General features: G+C 45.5%; 1 protein-coding gene across 1 annotated transcript; it reads left to right on the top strand.

Annotated features, from left to right (window-relative positions):
- Positions 1 to 2,396: 2,396 nt before the first annotated feature.
- Positions 2,397 to 10,439, top strand: and1 (actinodin1). The gene is made up of 7 exons (XM_061758975.1): positions 2,397 to 2,524; positions 2,626 to 2,722; positions 5,553 to 5,597; positions 6,417 to 6,565; positions 8,029 to 8,424; positions 8,527 to 8,781; positions 9,173 to 10,439. Exons 2-7 carry the CDS (start codon positions 2,641 to 2,643, stop codon positions 10,154 to 10,156), a joined length of 1,911 nt encoding a protein of 636 aa, XP_061614959.1. The 5' UTR covers positions 2,397 to 2,524; positions 2,626 to 2,640; the 3' UTR covers positions 10,157 to 10,439.
- Positions 10,440 to 19,746: the final 9,307 nt, after the last annotated feature.

The raw sequence follows: 19,746 nt of genomic DNA on the forward strand, positions 1-19,746 counted from the left end.
GTAGAAGCAACCAGGTGTTTTTTCATGGCCGACATTCCAGCTTTGGGGAAAATTATGCGTATGGTTTTGGGGATTGCAGGTTTGAAACACCTGTCGGCAAAACGTAATTACAAACGAGATGCGGCCCGACAGGACGGGAGACGTCGAGAAATGCCAGCAAACGCTCGCACGTTCAGTGCTGCGATTGTTTGGTCTTGAATTTGGTCTTGATGGTGACATTGTAACCATGGCAACAAAGATTAGAGGAACAAAAACAAGACTTTCTCTTATCTAGACCTTCTGCGTCCACATAAGAGTTCTCATTGTAAACACGGCGATCACAATCATGCTGTGACAAATATTTCAACGCAACATTTGTACGTTTGGAGTCTTTTTCCTGCAAGAAGATGAAAGGACAGAAGGAAAAAAATGAGGTTACGGTATCACTGAAAGGTCCCACTCAGGGCCCAATCAAGAGCTGAGATCTGAAGGAAGTGGGCGTAACCAACGAACCTCTTGTTGCTCATTCTACAATATCAGCGGGAAAAGTGTGGGTGTCGAACCCACTCGACTAGAAAAGGCTCGGTGTCTAATAAACTCGCATGAAAAGTGTGGGTATTGAACCCACTGAACCGGAAATGTGCGGATGTCAAACCAATGACTGAAAAAGTGTGGGTGGCAAACCCACTTGCCAGGAAAAGTGTGCGGGTTGAACCCAATTGCTGAGGAAAAAATGTGGGTGTCGAACACATTCACCAGCAAAGTGCGGGTGTTGAAACCTTTCACCGGGAAAAGTGTGCGGGTTGAACCCAATTGTTGGCAAATGCGTGGGTGTTAAGCACTGCTTCCAGCAGTTCAAGTTTCAGTTTGCGTCCCGATTAGATTTTCATTCCCACACAATTCCCGACGCCATTTTCCCTCCCCGGAGAAGCGCTGCCGCGCATTTGGACGCCACGAGACGGATGAAGATGTTTGATCCATTTGTCGACACTCAATAAAATACGCTCCAACTAATCTAAGTAACTGCGTGGCGGCAAAAGTTAGTTGGGTACGTCAGCTGTGGGTTCGTGGCCGAGCGGCGGCCGTCTGTCTCCAACAGCCGGCACAAAAACACAAACGGACGGATGAGGCTCGCGCGCGCTGGCGCCACCAAACGGGGAAAAAGAAAAATCAACGGGATACTATTCAACTTTGAACTTCACATGTTCTTGCCTTTGCTGAACACGAGCGCGATGCAAACTTCATACCCAACTTGTCCAAACCAAAGCAACAAAAATGGCAACAAAAATAATTTGTTATTGAAGGTTTGAAGTCCTAATTGCTTAAAAAAACAACAACAATGTGAATGACTATCCCACGCATTCTTGCTGTCACAATGTTTTCACACAGAGTCCAAAATGTCCAATTTTGTCTTCAAGGCCAACGTGCCTCGACACATTGGAAGTGTGCAGGAAGCTGAAGATTAGCAGATTCCTCATGTGCAGACCAGCTGTTCTTCTGCGCCAGTGTGAGCGCACGCACTCCCACTGAGCCGCAAGCTGTGGTTTGCGTTTGCGACCTCCGAGAAGTGCTTATGTGGCACCCCTTTAGCTTCTCGTGTTCTGGCACCTCTGTGACGTCGTTGGCACCCAAACGCATTGCGAGTTTCACGGAAAGGTCTTGGGCGCGCTTGAAATCGTGTGTAAATGCCGAGAGATAACGTCAACAACTAGAAAACACAACGACATGTAGAGTAAATTCTTGAAAGTATATCATAGCAATCCGCAGTGGCTGTAATGCATGCGTGATGACATCAGAACAGATCTGATTGGATGTGTAGGGTATGTGCCAATTTTATAGCCACTTTTTTTAGTTGCTTCCTAAGTGTGAATGCTCATCTTTCAGCTTGCGCACAATTTGGTGCATTTTCTGGGGTCATACAACCTTTGTTTGAAAGCTCATCTCTCAGCATTCACACAGTAAGCATAATATAGTATACTGCAAGCATTCCCATGTCAAATCACTCGTGTGAATGTCGTCATCTCTCAGCAGTCAAAATTGTATAAACACATTTTTGGTGAATTCTTGTCTCTGCATTCACACTCAGTATGGGGTATAATATTCATATATATGTAATAAATAAAAAGTTAATAACTTCAACAATAACAACACAAATACATACTTTTGATGCAGAGTATTAGTGTGAATGCATCTCAGCATTCCCATTAGAAGCCAACACTGAAAATCATCAAGTAGCAAAATCAAAAAGAAGAAAAAAAATCCCTCCCACTTTTATTCTTCCTGCTTTTAATTACAGTTCCTCCCATTGGTCCCAGCCTTCAGGGGCTCTCGGCCAATCGGGTCCCTTGTTGAGGTTGCCCTCCACTATGTGTGTGTTAATGAATACCTGTTGTGTGTTTGTGATGATGGGCCTGGTTTAAAACCTGGCCCAAGTCCTTGTGTGGGGCAGTTTGTCTCAGGGAAGCCTGCATCACACACATACGCACACTCGGTGTTCCGCAAGAGTCCCTCTCGGACCCACATTGAGACTTGTCGGCAACTACAGGTAAGAAGGCGTTGGGGCTCTCCAGAGAAGTTTCTGTCGAGGTTATTCATTTTTCTGTGGGTGTTCAAAGTACTTTTTGCAATTCTTTTCCCCTCTGACAGGAGCCGAGCCAAGTCATGGCTGCCCCGAAGAGGATCGGCCTCTCCGCCGTGATGGTTGCCGCATCGCTGGCGGCCATCGTCGTCATGCTGCTGCCCGGTGAGTTGACAACGCTGCGTCGAGAGCGCTCAAGGTTGTTGCCGCCAAAAGTGCTGACGAGACTTGCCGAGAGGCTTTTGAAAAGTGACCGTAAACCACCTTCATCGGTGCTTAATACACTACAGGCACAGATGGCAAAAGTACTCAACTACAGACACTTGTGTTAAAAAAAAACCGTAAAATTTAAGATGAAAAATGGTCTTATTTTAAAAGAAATGTATTTAATATTTAAAAATACATGTATACATCACACTTTTAATATGACATATGTATAACATTAATACACATGCTGTATATATTTGTTAAAAAATACTGTATATATTATATTATATATTTATACATATATAAAATATATTAATGTTTTAAAAATATATTTAATTTATTTTTCTTATATATAATTTAATTAAAAAATATTTGAATGCTGTATATATGTCTAGAATTTTAAATACATATTTGTAAAATATATCTTCACTGACTGGCTGCTGGAAGAAATCATATTATTCTTATTGTAACATGCATCCATTCTGGCTCTCTAAAATTAGACTAAATCGATCAAATCTATCTGTAATATTGACGTAGAGCAATATAATGTAGAATTACTACCATTGAATATATTTACATTCATTCTTATGGGTGTCATTGTCCTAAATGATCCTATTAAAAAAACTTGTAATTCATTTAACTTGATCAAATTCATTTAGTTATTCATTCTGTTTAGGTCATGACGGTGAGTAGCTAATGTGGAGCCTTAGTTTCCAGTCACGTCTCAATAATAATAATAATAATAATTATCATGTCCGTAAATGGGCGGCACGGTGGACAACTGGTTAGAGCGTTACCCTCACAGTTCTGAGGACCCGGGTTCAATCCCCGGTCCCGCCTGTGTGGAGTTTGCATGTTCTCCCCGTGCCTGCGTGGGTTTTCTCCGGGCACTCCGGTTTCCTCCCACATCCCAAAGACATGCATTAATTGGAGACTCTAAATTGCCCGTAGGTGTGAACGTGAGTGCGAATGGTTGTTTGTTTGTATGTGCCCTGCGATTGGCTGGCAACCAGTTCAGGGTGTACCCCGCCTCCTGCCCGATGACAGCTGGGATAGGCTCCAGCACGCCCGCGACCCTAGTGAGGAGATGCGGCTCAGAAAATGGATGGATGGATGGATGTCCATAAATGCTCTAAACGTTAGCTGTGCCCCCACACACCTGCTTCCACTCTGCTCAGGTAGGAGGTGAATGGCAGCTTTACAAGCTCCGCCCCCTCTTTTCCATTTTAATGGCGCTGGCGTTTTTCCCCTGTAGAAAAATGTTTACCTGTCAGCATCTGCCCCTCAAAGTGCCGACTGCTTCCAGATGTGCCAGACAGACACTTTTTTAAGTGGCTCATAAAAAAAATAAAAAAAAATAAAATTTAAAAAAAACATACACTAAGGAAGCATCAGCAAGAGTCAGCCTCACTAAAAATATCTGGAAAAAAGTCAAAAAATAACACTTCCTTTTTTATTTTATTTATTTTTTTTTTTTTTTATTTTGACCAGTTTTCATTTTCTATAAATAAATGCTCCAAAACAGTGGTTCCCAATCTTTTTACACCAAGTACCACCTCGGAAAAAAATACTTTTTAAGTACCACCATCTTGACCAGCGTTCGTAGTGTAGGAGACCTAAGGGTTCATCAAAAGTGAGACAATCTTTATTTGTAAAAAGTATGTTTAAAAATTATTACAAGCCACTGTAACATTTTGCACAATTTGAACATTAACGCAGCACTTAAATATAGGAAAGGAAAAAAAAACGGTACTAAAATAAGGATTCATTTAAAATATAGTGCATGTAGAAGGTAAAACAATTTTTACCTAAATGAAAGAACAAAAATGAAAAATTGTACTTGAATAAAACTTTGAAAACAAAAAGTTCTTCAAAATGAAATGCAAATGTATTGAGCATAAAATAAAACCACTGCCCAAGAATACTTGGGCAGTGGTTCTTTTGCTTACCACTAGAGGGAGCCTGTGTGCCACTAGTACCATACATTCGTAATCAGTGCTCTAAATCAATGACGATAACAAAACTAAATACTTCAATTAAGATTGAATTAAAATCTATTGCACTTTTTTTTACCTAAATAAAAGTTTAAAAACAAACAGTTTGTAACGATGAAATGCAAATGTGCAGAACGTAAAAGTTAAAAACAACTAACTGTATTTAGGCAATGATTAGTACCATTGTTTTTAAGATTTGCTGATCTAAATGACAATACTTCCATTTGAAATGTGTGCATTATGTTGTCAGAAGTTTTGAAAATAAAACAAAATATAAATTTTTCCTCAAACGTATACCTATAAATAGCTAAATTTAGCTGTCCCGAGCTGTACACTTAACATCTTCCCGTTATACAGCCCATTAGTGCTTCCTTTTAATTCATCAGTGATGTGTTGACTCAGCCTTCCTCCCTCGTCATCGTCATCATCATCATTGTCGTTGCCCTCCTGCTCGTCGTCCTCCTCTCCTTCTGTAAAGCATTAACACCTTTTCCCTGTGGAGATGAAAGAAAAGCTGAATTCACTCTTCCTTCACACATATGCACGCGCGCACACACACACACGGACATACAGAGCTTTTAAAACACAGCATGGGGTTAGTATAAAGAGGCCCACCTATAAAAGGTACAAAGAGCTGCGGAGGCGAGCAACCTCTGGCCTGTTTAGGCGGGAATGTGCGGCCGTAAGCGTTTGAGCATCATCGTCGTCGTCATCGTCAGCGTCATAGGTGGCATTGGGGCTGCAAACGTTTTGTTGACACGTGCGTTGCGTTTTCCTCACTTGTGTGTTTGCAGCCGACGTGTCTGCAGGCCCGATCGCCGGCGAGAACAAAAGAGACGGTAAACTCAACAACTCCCTTTCACAACACTCTCCTCACTGCATTTTACACTCCTATTAAGACTTAATATCAAGTCATATAAGAAGAAGTAGTACTTGTAGTAGAGGTAGTGGTAGTAATAGTAGAGGACAGAGGCTGTAGTACAAGTAGAAGTAGTAGTATGAGTAGATGTAGAAGGAGTGCTTAAAATAGAAGTGGTAGAAGAAGTAGTACAAAATGTAGTTGTAGAAATAATAGTAAAAGTCGTGGTGGTAAAAGTAGTACTCCAAAAGAGTAGTAGTAGTGGTAGAGTAGGTAGTAGAAAAAGTAGCAGTGGCAGAAGAAGTAGTAATGGTAGAAGTAATAGTAAAAGGTGTAGTAGTGGTAGAAGAAGTAGCAGAAACAAAGTAATAGTTGTGGTAGTAGTACATGACGTATTTAAGAAAGTAGAAGTACTAGTAGGAGAAGTGGTAAAAGAAGTAGTGGTAAAAGTAGTAGTAGTAATACTCATAAAACAAGTAGGAGTAGTGGTAGAAGTAAAAGAAGTGGTAGTAGTCAAAGTAGCAGTATTAGTAGTAGAAGTAGTAGTGGTAATAGTAGCTGTAGTGATGATAAAAGTAGTAGGAACCGTAACAGTGGTAGTAAAAGTAGTAGTAGTAGTAATGAGGTAAATGATCAGCTGATGGCGAACTCGCATGTGAGAAAGTGCCGTTTGCTTCTACGTCGCCTCCACCCGAGTCAGATCCTGTCCCGAACGACATCGAGGTGAAACTCTTTGACTTTCAAAGTGGCGGGGAACTTTGCTCGGCGGAATTAACGGCCTTTGCCTGCCTTCCTTCAGCGGAGGTGAGCGTCCGGGAGAGGGCGGAGGCAGCGTCGGCGGCCCGGCGGAGGCTGAGCCGTAGCCGCAGGAACATCAGCTGGTACAAGCAGCACTCGGACTTCTGGAACTGGTACAAGTACTTCACTGACAACGGCAACCAGGAGGCGGTGAGTCGGCGCCACCGCCTGCTCTGGAAAAAGTCTCCTTCTCGTATTGAGCTTTTTTTTTTTTCACTGTGACGTTACACACACTCACAGGTACCAACATTTCAGATGGCGCCATGAGGAAACAAACCCTTCCATATCATTGGCCTGAGGAGAAAATGGACTAAATAGCTTGAATAATGATTTGAACATTTGTAGTTTGAACGTCTCAAGTGCCAGCCGAAAAGAAAATGTTTACTCTAGTTCCAGTTTGACGGTTCACGTGATCATTGAGGGACTGGCTAATTATATGACTTGGACATATTACAAATCGCTCTGCTGTGATCTAATTGGGAATCAATACAGAAAAAAATATTGAATAAATGTCATCAAGTTATGATTTACTATCTAAGGCCACGGAACACAATTGAAAAAGGTCATACTATAACACTCAAACCTTTTACACCAAGTACCAACTCAAAAAAATACTTAGTAACCGCCATCGTGGCCAACATTAAAATATGTGTTCATCAAAAACAAGGCAAAAAGTATGTTTAATATAACTGTAAGCCACTGGAACATGATGCTCATTTTGAACATTAACACATACAGGAAAAGAGAAAAAACTGCACTTCAATAATGGTACCTAAAATGTACTTTATATACAAATTTTACCTCCATAAATGTTTGAAAAAAACAGTTCTCAAAAAATGAAATGCAAATGTATTGAACTGAGAACTTAAATACAACTGAACTGTACTGGGCGGCACGGTGGACAACTTGTTACAGCTTCTGCCTCGCGGTTCTGAAGACCGGGGTTCCATCCCCGGCACCGCCTGTGTGGAGTTTGCAGGTTCTCCCCGTTTTCTCCGGGCCCTCCGTTTTCCTCCCACATCCCAAAAACATGCATGGTAGGTTAATTGACGACTCTAAATTCCCCGTAGGTATGAATGTGAATGCGAATGGTTGTTTGTTTGTATGTGCCCTGCGATTGGCTGGCAACCAGTTGGGTGTACCCCGCCTCCTGCCCGATGATAGCTGGGATGGGCTCCAGGACGCCCGCGACCCGAGTGAGGAGAAGCGGCTCAGAAAATGGATGGATGAACTGTACTGTGGGCTCCCTCCAGTGGTGTAAGCAAGAAACAATGCCCATTCTTGCTTACACCACTAGAGGGAGCCCACATACCACTAGTACCACACTGACTCACTGCACTAAATGACAATTTGTATTCGAAATTTGGGATTTAAAAGATTCAATGGAAATGTGTTGTACTTTAAAAGTTAAATAAAACTGAACTGGATCAAAATGTACTCTACTGGATTGCAAAAAATTAGCGTTTGAACATTTCATTCAGTGATTCTTTCTCATACCACTAAGTAGCACACTTTGAGAATCACTGCTGTAACACATATAAAATTACACTCTAAAAATGATCCCAAAGAAAAGTTTCATAATGTGGGCTAAATTGAAAACCGGACCTGTTCAGGTTCAGGAGCTGGACCGCATCTACCTGGCCTACCTTCAGAACAAGAACCGAGCCGAAGGCCGTCGCTCGTACAAGGCCTACCTGCGCCACCTGGGGGACATCTACAAGACGTGCGCCGACTCGGACGACCCCAACTGCGTGGCGTCCCACACCGGCAGGCCCAAGCCCGAGCCCCCCAAGCCTGCGCCGCTCAAAACATGCGACCCCACCAAGGATGCCTCCTGCCTGTACGCCGCCCTGGTGGCCGGAAAGAGTCCCTACCTGCCGCTGGTGTTACCCGCTGCCGCGCCTCCGGTTAAGGCCCTTGCCCCTCTTTTTGCGCGGTCCGCCGCCCCAGCAAAAGCTCCTCAGTCGGGTTACTACTACGCACCGTCGTCAGTTTCTTTCCTGTCCAAGGTATGACATCACACAACATTTAATTGACACCAGTGTGTCCCAACCTTCTGAGCCAAGGCGCAAATCATTTAGAAACAGATTCCAAGTGTTCCCTGTTTTCAGGAGCAGAAGGCCGAGCTGCTGCGCATCTGTGCGGCGGAGGACGTCGAGTGTCTGCAGTACCACCTGAGGGCCGCCTATGGTTACTCGCCCTCTGCCGGGACGCCGCCGGCTTACGCCCACCTGGGCTGCGACCCCCAGACGGATCCCGCCTGCAAGCCCCAGCTGGTGCAGAAGGCCCCCTCTGGCCTCTATCTGAAATACCCTAACTGTGACCCGCTCAGCGACCCGTACTGCGCCTACGCCGCCTCCCAAGTGGTGAGTTTTGATGATGTCCCGGCATGAACAAATCAGTGGTGGCAAAAGTACTAACTAGAAGTCCAGAAAAGGACTGGTGCATCACCTTCGCCTGGCCCGCTGGCGTTTACGTCGATCGGCGCGTGTCACATGTCTGTAAAACGGCTGTTTGATTAAATGGAGAGGCACTCGTAAACACCAGATCAGAATAGATCATGTCACATGTAAACAGTTGACCTGAGATCTTCAATCGGAATGATTTCAATCTGAAAGGAAAAAAAAGTGCATATAAACCCGGCTACTGTGAATTACAGATATCTGTAAAATCTACTTAAGTACAGTACGAAGTATTTTGACTTGGTTACCTCCCATCACAGGCACAAATTCTACGCTACTGTCTTTGTCCTTCCAGGCTCCCAGAGCCCCCAACCCGCCTTCCCCGGCTGGCCCCGGGTCCTGCAATCCCCTCTTTGAGGACGGTTGCAACCCCCTGACCGCCACCAAATACGCCACGCCCCCAGAGGCATACAAACAGGATGAAAGTGAGGAGGCGGCCTCCATCCGCGCCCCCCCTCCCGCCGCAGACCACTACAGCGATCCCTACGGCATGTATAGAGATGCTAACGCTAATGCTGACAGAGTCACCGACCTTTACGCCATGTACCGCCAGGTTAGCGCCCCGGTCCCGCCGCCCGCCAACGACCCGTACGCGATGTTGCGCCGCTTCATGGCCCACGCTCAGGGCAGCGACCCGTACGCGCCCCGCATGGAGGCCACGCCCGAGTCCAACTCCAACGATCCCTTCTCTGCCATGAGAGGTGCCACCGTCACTACGCACCTCCACGGCCACCACGGTGCCCGGCAACACTATTCGTTCTCTCACCCCGCTTATGAGGAGCCTACCCGGGAAGAGCGCCACCCTCTTGGCCCTCCAGGTAAAACTAAGGAGGGCTACGACTGCTTCATCGGCTACGACCGCGAGTGCTTCCCGGTGCAGTCGGCCGAGCCTCGGTCGGGCGCCCACCGACGCATCCCCTACGCCGCCGAGGCCTACGAGCCCCACCTGAACGGCGACGGCACCCGCAACGGTGTTCTGGAGCCGCCTAACCCGCACTGCGACCCCGAGTACGACCGCGACTGCCGCTTGCGCCGCTTCGAACCTGAGCAGCCGCGCCACGAGGCCCAACCCGAGCGCTACGAGGCTAAACCGGAGGCGGCGGACGGTGGGCTGCAGCCGGAGCGGGACCCTTCCGAGGCCGAGCCTTACCAGAGTGGCCAGGAGGAGCCTCACGTGTCCAACCAGCCGCCGCCCCCCCAGGGAATGCCCAGCCTGCAGGACATACTGAAGCACTTCGGTGACCAGTTCCCGGAACAGGATGACTACCGCAAGAAATAAACCACAAATGGATGCCAACTTGTAGATGGACTTGAAAACACAAGCAGTTTCAAAGCTTCTGCCCCACCGGACCCTCACGCGACACCCATCTATGGACACCATGAACCTGAGAGCGTCTTTCGGTCAGCAAGGAGCGCCCTAACTTCGCCTCGCCTCACCTCCTCCGAGCACCGGAATGTGTTGTGACTTGCTCGGTCGGCTTCGCTCCGCCAGCTAGCCAGTGACCAATTATGGAAAGTTATTTTTCACTTTGAATGTTCTAATAAAAAGCTCTTGAAAGCTGTTTTTAGCCCCTTTCTTCTATGCAGGGTAAATGTCTAATCACCGCATCATGTTTTTACATGCGGAATACACAGTTGTGCCGGCATTACGTTTTTAACAACAAATTGAATGTGTAATCAGAAGTCATGGAAACTAGACAACCAAATATTCAAGCATACAACTATTGCTCAATTTATGTGAAGAGGGTTTTGGTGGCTTGTAACATCTGTAAAAAGTGAAGAAAAATGCAAATTTTGGTACTGAGTTTCTGCCAAAGTAAAAGAAAGAAATACATTTCGAAAAAAGATGACAAATTTGATTTGCCTTAGTGGACCACAAAAAAAAAAAAAAGGTGGTGGCCCGGCTCAGGCCCCCAGGCCACGAGTGTGACGCGTGTGCTCTATTCATCCATCCATCCATTTTCTACCGCTTATCCGAGGTCGGGTCGCGGGGTGAGTAACTTTAGCAGGGACGCCCAGACTTCCATCTCCCCAGCCACTTCATCCAGCCCTTCCGGGGGGATCCCGAGGCATTCCCAGGCCAGCCGAAGGACGTAGTCTCTCCAGCTTGTCCTGGGTCGTCCCCAGGGTCTCCATGCCTAGAACACCTCACCAGGGAGGCGTCCAGGAGGCATCCAAATCAAAGCCCCAGCCACCTCATCTGGCTCCTCTCGATGTGGAGGAGCAGCGACTCTACTCTGAGATCCTCATTTCGGGGGCTTCTACCCGGGATCTTGTTCTTTCGGTCACGACCCACAGCTCATGACCATAGGTGACGCTAGGAAGATAGATCGACCGGTAAATTGAGAGCTTCGCCTTTCGGCTTAGCTCCTTCTTTACCACAACGGACCGATACAAAGTCCGCATCACTGCAGACGCTGCACCGATCCGCCTGTCGATCGTGAACAAGACCCCAAGATACTTGAACTCCTCCACTTGGGGCAGGATCTCATCCCCGACCTGGAGAGAGCACGCCACCCTTTTCCTACTGAGGACCATGGTCTCAGATTTGGAGGTGCTGATTCTCATCCCAGCCGCTTCACACTTGGCTGCGAACTGATCCAGTGAGAATCGGAGATCACGGCTTGATGAAGCCAACAGAACCACATCTCCAAAAAGCAGAGATGCAAGACTGAGGCCACCAAACCGGACCCTCTCTACGCCTCGGCTGCGCCTTGAAATTCTGTCCATAAAAGTTATGAACAGAATCGGTGACAAAGACCAGCCTTGGCGGAGTCCAACCCTCACCGGAAACGAGTCTGACTTACTGCCGGATATGCGGACCAAACTCTGACTCCGGTCATACAGTGACCGAACAGCCCGTATCAGGGGGTTCGGTACCCCATACTCCCGAAGTACCCTCCACATGACTCCCCGAGGTACACGGTTTTGGGAGAAGCCCCAAGTCCACAAAACGCATGTAGACTGGTTGGGCGAACTCCCATTCTCTCACGTACGTGGTTAGGGTGAAGGAGAGTAACGCAAGGCAAGAATATGGTGGACCCAATTGCATGGAAGCAAGGCAGGAGTGCGGGAGTCTCAAAATAATAATATTTAATCTTCAAAAAGGGAAAACAAGGATATTGGCTAAAGCAAAACTGAACAAAGTCCCACAACAGATAATCAAACCAAAGTAACAAAGAAACACTTGAATATCTAAAACTGGAAACAAACTATGACCTGTGAGTAAGACGTGGAATAGATAGGGAAAATGACACCTGACAATGACATACCACAATGATAAAGACAACTGACGACTATGACATGGCAAAGACATGTGACAACGACAATGAACCGACAAGAACATAAAGAAACCAGGGAACTAAATACAAACAAATTGACGAGACAACAAGGAACACCTGGACAAGACACGAGTGGCTGGAGAGAGCTGATTGGTCGACACAAAGTAGACGAGAACAGGTGGACACAACAACCTAATGAGCACACGACAAACATGGAACACAGGAAAACATGGAACAAAACTAAACACAACCCAAACCAAAACACAGACCATGACAGTACCCCCCCCTCTAAAGGAACGGATCCCAGACGTTCCCCAAACAACAACCAAAAAGTCACCAACCCAGGGTGGGCGGAAGGGGGCCTGAGGAGGGTACAGAGTCCACCCCTCAGGTCAGTCTGGTGGCCATCCAGGCCACCCGAGGTGAGGTGCTTGGCTGAGCGGTTCAGGAGGTCATCAAGGACGCCAAGCACCAGGGTCTTTACAGGGCCATTCAGGCGGACGGCCACGGTGCCGAACCCAATGGTAATGCAGGGGCCAGGCAATTGGGTTGGGTGGTGGGCGCTGGACGAGCGCCGCCGGAGCGGGGTCGAGTGGCGGCCACTGGATGAGCGCCGCCGGAGCAAGGACGCGCTCTCTTGCGGGAGCGCTCTCTAGCACCCCCTCCAAGGACTCCAAAAAGGGTGGGTACTCTGACCTGCTGTTTGGTGCATAGGCACAAACAACAGTCAGGACCCATCCCCCCACCCGAAGGCGGAGGGAGGCTACCCTCTCGTCCACCGGGGTGAACCCCAACGTACGAGCGCCGAGCCGGGGACCAATATGTATACCCACACCTGCTCGGCGCCTCTCACCGTGGGCGACTCCAGAGTGGAAGAGAGTCCAACCCCTCTCGAGAAGACTGGTACCAGAGCCCATGCTGTGCGTGGAGGCGAGTCCGACTATATCTCGTCGGAACTTCTCAACCTCACACACCAGCTCGGGCTCCTTCCCTGTCAGAGAGGTGACATTCCAGATCCCGAGAGCCAGCTTCTGTAGCCGCGGATCGCCAAGGTCCCCGCCTTCGGCCACCGCACAGCTCGCACTGCACCCGACCCCTATGGCCCCTCCCACAGGTGGTGAGCCCATGGCAAAGGGGACCCACGTTACTGTTACCACGTCGCCCCATGGGTGCAGGCCCGGCCACCAGGGGCTCACCTTCGAGCCCCACCTACAGGCTTGGCTCCAGAGGGGGGCCCAGGTGACCCGCGTCCGGGCAAGGGAAAGCTGAGTTTCCCTTTTTTTCGTCATCATAAGGGGTCTTTGAGCCGTGCTTTGTCTCGTCCCTCACCTTCACACTATATACTCTATATACTCTCTCTATATACATCCTATCTTTATACATCCTCTAAATCACGTCACAAGATGGCAGCAAAGCACTTTTTTTTCGATCAGAAAAAGACAGACTAAATTCAGCTCCTCCCCTCACTTCAACATAGTTCATTGGCCACAAATTGGGCAACACTGCTTTAAATATGCATAATTTTCCACTGCTTTTTTAATTTTCTAGGCGGCGCTATTAAGTGAGTTTTGAAGGGTGTTGTTCGGGACCACTAGAATGTAAATATTTTCATCAGGGTACACCCACTGCAAAAATTGGTGGCATTTTCAAAAGTAAGAAATAAACGCGCACTACTTTTAGTTCTAGGCTAAAAATGACTTTAAGCAATTAATATTTATATTTGGGACATTTGCTTTAAATGTCGTCTGTGTGAGAAAATGGGGGGAAAAAAAAGTTTTGTCTAATAATCTCCGATAGTGCTGAAATGTCAGCGCAGCCTTTAATTATTCTTCAAAAGTCCGGTAAAGGAAAAAGAAACAAAAAATACTTGGAAAAATATTGAAATACTACATACCAATACATAAAAAAGTGTGACGAATAACAGACTCGAATCAGGATCAATCCAGACTGAATTGTAATCTGATCTGGAATGTTTGTTGTTTGGAATGATTATGAATATGATTACATTTAATTGAAATTAAAATCTGATCTGTAATATTTAAAATGTTTCAGAAAATGATAAAATTAAAAATAAAATGTCCATTTTATTTTATTTATATTTGATCTTTTTTGAATCATTGCCAACATCACAGAAGGAATGGTTTTCGATTAAATAATGGCATGTGATGTCGTAAAATATTTGTAAATGCAAACAATGAGAGAAAAATAGACATATATGAAGAAAATAAAAGGTCCACTCAAGTGTGTTTTTCATCAATGTGTGTTTGTTTATGTGTTAGTGTTGTTGTTGAGTGGGAATGGGGGTGCCACCAGAGACGGGTTTCACATTCAAGCTAGGACCGCCACTGGTCCGTACGATAAAAATGGAAAAAAATAAATACAAAAGTAGTGGCGCACAACATTTAATTGCACTCCAAATAACAGTGTAACGTCACAGCAACGTGTGTAAAGATGGAATCGGATGATGTCCCGGCGACAGTATTGTTGTTATTGATTGATTCCCAAGGTTGAACAAGCGAGTCACAAAGCTGCCGACTTCCCGCCAACGTCTAATGAAAGCCTGGTAACGACGAGGAAATAGAAGCCAGCAGGTGTCACACGGCATCCTGCGGCGTTGCTGAGACGTGGTGTCGTGCGTATGTGTGACTCGCGTTCGAGTGAGCGAGACCCCTTTGATCCTAAAATACACAGACCAGCTCTTCGCACATGTCGGCGGGATCCTGTTGACAATGTGTGATTCATTGTGGCACACAACACTGGCATCCACACCGTCAAATCAGATTAATTGGGCTCTCCATCCCTAACCCTATTTAAAACTGATGAGTGTAAAAATCGAATGACCCGGCTACATCGACTTTGAAAATAGCTTGACGCAGAATTCCTGCCTCCAAGCTCTGGTGGGACCAAAAAAGAAAGACAAAAAAAAAACTTTCACCCGGACCCAGAACCATGTTTGTACCGCTGGAGTCAATGGTTCAAACATTTAACTAACCACTCATAAACTTTGCCAAAAAAGACACACTTGCATCTGTGAGTGATTTTTTTAAAGACACTACTAGATGTGTAATGTACATATAAAATGATATATGAGTGAGCTGAATGGTAGTTAGCATTTAATTTCTTACCTAAAATGGTAATTGCTAGATCACTAATGCTAATCACAAATGCTAACCATTTAGCATTACCCTTTAGGGTGCTCTTGTTTCAAACTCTGTAAAGAGTTTATACCATACAATTAGTACCAACATATACAGTTTAAGGATAGAAATGGCGAGTAATTGAGTACTTGACGAAATATCTATAGGATAATTAAAAAGATTGATCGTGACAGCCCTAAATCTAACCCCTAACTGTAACTAACAGTAGCGCTACTTGTAACCATACCCTAACCTGAATCTTATCACTAACTCTAACTAACTCTATCCCCAACCCAAACCCTCGCCAACTGTTACTATAACCCAAACCTAACTGGAACCCAACCCTAATCCCAAATCCCAACTCTAACCCTTGTACCAACTTGTACCTGAACCCTCCCTCTAAACCTGCCCTTACCCTCACCCTAATCCTAAACCAAACCCGACCAACTCAACCCTAACCCAAAGGCCTGATGCACACATAAAGATAATCGGGCTGTTTCTCTCCTAATTTTGCCCCTTCTTGACCAAGTGTCCAAAATGGGTCTGGACTGGCAATCTTCAAATATTAAACGTGTTTAATATTTTTGATCAAAACTCTTCATGTGTGCGGGGAAAGCCGACGTCTCCCGATTCACGACTCTGTGAACTGTGACATGAAACGGACCGTAGCCAATCAAAGAAGCGCCCTATACTGACAAACACGGAAACGTTCATAAATGAGAACAAATATTTCTTACCCGATGTTGTTTTTGGCATTAAAGTGGCTTCACCTGATGGCAAAAAGTATTTTCCAAAGCAAGTCTTTGTTGATGACATCACCACTCTACAACACTCCCACCGCCGGTCCCTTCGGCGACACTCAGGAAACATCGGTCAAACATAGCCGATCTGTCTTGGAGGACTAGATTCTAGATCAGTGGTGGAACAGAATCTTTGTTCGTTTGTGTGTGTGTGTGTTGAGATTATCGGAGAACACCACACACAATATGACCAAAACTGTTAAATGCCTGATTTTTTTTTTTTTTTGTAATTTAATCTTCATGTGTGATTAAAAAAAAATCTTTTAAGATTTGAAAAATCTTTATGTATGTGTGTACCAGGCCTGACTCTAACCTAACCTATCCACTAACCCTACCCAACCCTACCCGTCTAATCATAACCCTAAACGCAATCCTTAACTCAAGCCTGATATTTTCTGTTCTTCTTTTTAAACAATGAAATGAATTTCGGTCATACCACAGGCATGACGCACTCTCTGTAATTATTGATCAACCTTTTGACTTTGTGTATTTTGAAATTTGTTTGGATGACGAATTTATTCAAATGATTTGATTGTGTATCTGGTGCTTTTCTAAACACTTATTGTGGTTTCAGCACTTACTAATCAACAAGCGTGTTTATGGATTGATCATTTGCATGTAGGAAGGTATAAAAAAATAAAATTAAAATCCACCTTTGAGTTGGCCAGACCGTCTCCATGTTAAATCTTCTGACCTCTTGTTTTATTCTCTATCAGAACAAGTCATCCCCCCACAACAGACACTTAAAATATTGTAGATACTTTAATAGGACTTAAAAAATATATTCATTACTTACCAGCCTCCTACGTCCGTGCTACCTGTAGTACGATGTTTCTTATCCAACCTGAGCCCTAAACCCAAACCGTAACCTTTTGGGAAACAGAGGGTGGTAAAAACGGGATAATCGATCGGGAACGTAGCATCACATGTTGTTCCTGGATTCGAGGAGGAGGTCAGTGGGACGAGAGTCAGCAGTTTTCTGCAGGGAGAGCTACTTGGCTCTCAAACTGCAGGATTAGGCAGACGGATGGTGCTCAATATATTAATAATGTCAAAGAAACTTGCCGGCGAGTCCCTCTTTGGATCCGCTTGCCGCAGCTCATTAAGCGGCGTGACTTTCAGGTGCTCTTCACACCTTCACTCTTGAAGTGCATTTTAGAAGCGTAAAAAGTGTCAAACTGTTGCAGGCTCGTCATGGACAAACAAATTTTTGGCAGGTCGTTGATAAAATGTCACTTTCGCCGCTTTGTGCCCAATAAGGCGAACGTTTCTCCTCACAAATGGCAGCCCGCGGCCGCATGAGTGGAACATTGAAAGCATCCGTTGGAGCGCCATAAATCAAATCCAAGCGAGAGGTAATTGTATTGCGACTCTGCTTTGCGTTTCAAAAAATAAGATAAACCAGCAAAAAAAAAAGTGACAGCAACATTTTTGAGATGAACAAGCACAGCTTTAAGCCGAGTTGAGAGAAAATGGCCTTTTGTGTACATAGAAAAAAAGTTTCAGATGTTTGAGTTCAGCTCACGAGAATTGGAAAACAAAAGTGTTGCTTTTATCCTTTTGTTGAGTGTAAATTGGCAGTTGTGTTGCATCAAGTGTCACTTTTATGACTTCATCTTACTGATGCACTTGTGATGCATAACAAACTTTTTCTTTTTCTTTTTTTTCTTCACATTGTGTGCATGCACTCCCAAGGACAGTGAGCCAGTCATCACTTGTCCCTGGGGGGCACGGGGCCAGTGTTGTAGGACAGCATTAGAGGAGGCGGTGGACCGTCTTATCAGAGTGAGGCAGCGTTGCTCAAAGACACACACAGAAAAAACTTCTTTCATAGTAAATTGACGGAGAATTGGCTGCTATTTAATGAGAGTTGGAAGCGACGCCAGCGTCGTCGCAACTTGAGGTGGCACCCAGCGGCCATCTTTTTGTCCACACTCAGTCACTTGTGACCACAGAGGCTCAGCCAGGCCAGGCGGAAACGGTGGCCTTGGGTCGCCGTGGCAACCTTGCGGCGATAGATATCCTCACACCCCTCGTGCCCTTGTGCGGTCCTGGCGATGAGCGCTGGCTTTCTTTTGCCATCCTCGCTCATCCGTCAAGACGCAGCACACCGCTCGAAGGGGGCACGTCCCTCCCTTACTGTGCGTCTGATTAAATATTAATCTTCTTTCAAATCCCTGCCAGCCTGCTCTCTCTCGCTTTATGTGTGTCATCATGTCTTTTAGCCAAACTTAGTGCTGCCCATCAGGTGCCCCCCTCCCTTACCCCCCAATTTAATTAAAGCAAAGTAATGGAACAGTCTGGAAATTAAAGGGGGAATGGCGCTAAAAGTAGAGCAGCCGGTTTGTTTTCTCCCAGCGTGACTAACTGAATAATCGTTGATGAATAGAACAGTACACAGTGCGTGTGTGTGCGTGTGTATGTGTGTGATATTGGAGTATGTGTGTGAATTCTGTAATGAGAAGAATGGAAGAGAGTCTCTTGGCGTCCCTCAAGGATCCTCCCTACCACCACTAGTCCTTGATTGGCAAATACATTTCATTGCTCTACTTTTTGACTTAGAAACTGCTCAGCTGGAAGTTTTAGTGGATCCTAAAATTTGAATATTCCGAGGTGGTAGTTGACAACACAACTGTAAGAAAGACTATTAGATTTTTTTGTCGGTCTACTCATGATGCCAAATTTCATTTTGCTCAGGAAGACCGTGGAGTTGATCACACATCCTCTGTTCTGGGAAGACTTTTCTCCAAGACTTTAGAGTGTGTCTGTGGGACTTTTGGTCCATTTGTGAGGTCAGAGGTGGTCTTCCACACCTAACTCACCAAAGCACACCCTTAGAAACCTTGCTTTGTCCCGCAAACTGATAGTCCAAAAATGTCTCGCCAAGATAATTACAATTTAGAGACATGTAGTCCAACCTCGAACTGATTTGTTGAGTCATTAACTCATTGACTGCCAGAGTTGCTCGTATTGGCAGCAGCCGTTTTGGAGCGTTTTGACAGATATTTTCCAGTTAACGAATTGAGATCTGAAAACGTTGAATGCAGTAATACTGTCGATCGACCAATTGTATGTGATTGGCTCGCACGGTAGGGGGCGGAGCATGAAGCGAGCAAGTCCAGACAATTGAATAAGAAAACAACAAATGTCATAGATTTAAAGTCATCACATTATTAAGGAGTGGAAAGACAAGTTTGGAACCACTCGACCTTGAGAAAATGTCTCCAAACTTTTGATGTGAGGAAGAATTATAGAGCAAAAAGTCCCTTGGAGGAGGACGTACACATGAGGAGATGCAAGATAAGCTTTGAGGCAGAAGAACCACAAGAAACCTTTGTATTTACAATAAAAACCATTATGCATTGCAGCAAATGTTAACATTTACAGTCTAGAAATCCATAAGACGCTGATCTTTGCGAAGCCACACACATTGACGTTAGCTACCCTTAAAGTCTTTTTCTTGACCTCTGATTTACGATTTGTGTCCTCGGACGGACACGACCGGAACACATTTTATCTGGAGGGCACGAAGATGTTGACAAAAGGACCTCGAGTCAAGTTGTTACAACCGGGCTGGCGCCTTTTGACTCGATGTCATCACGTAATCTCTCTCCCTTTACCCTACTTTGTAACCCGATCTTTTCGTGTACT

Source organism: Phyllopteryx taeniolatus, chromosome 20, assembly GCF_024500385.1.
Source record: "Phyllopteryx taeniolatus isolate TA_2022b chromosome 20, UOR_Ptae_1.2, whole genome shotgun sequence".
NCBI lineage: Eukaryota > Metazoa > Chordata > Actinopteri > Syngnathiformes > Syngnathidae > Phyllopteryx > Phyllopteryx taeniolatus.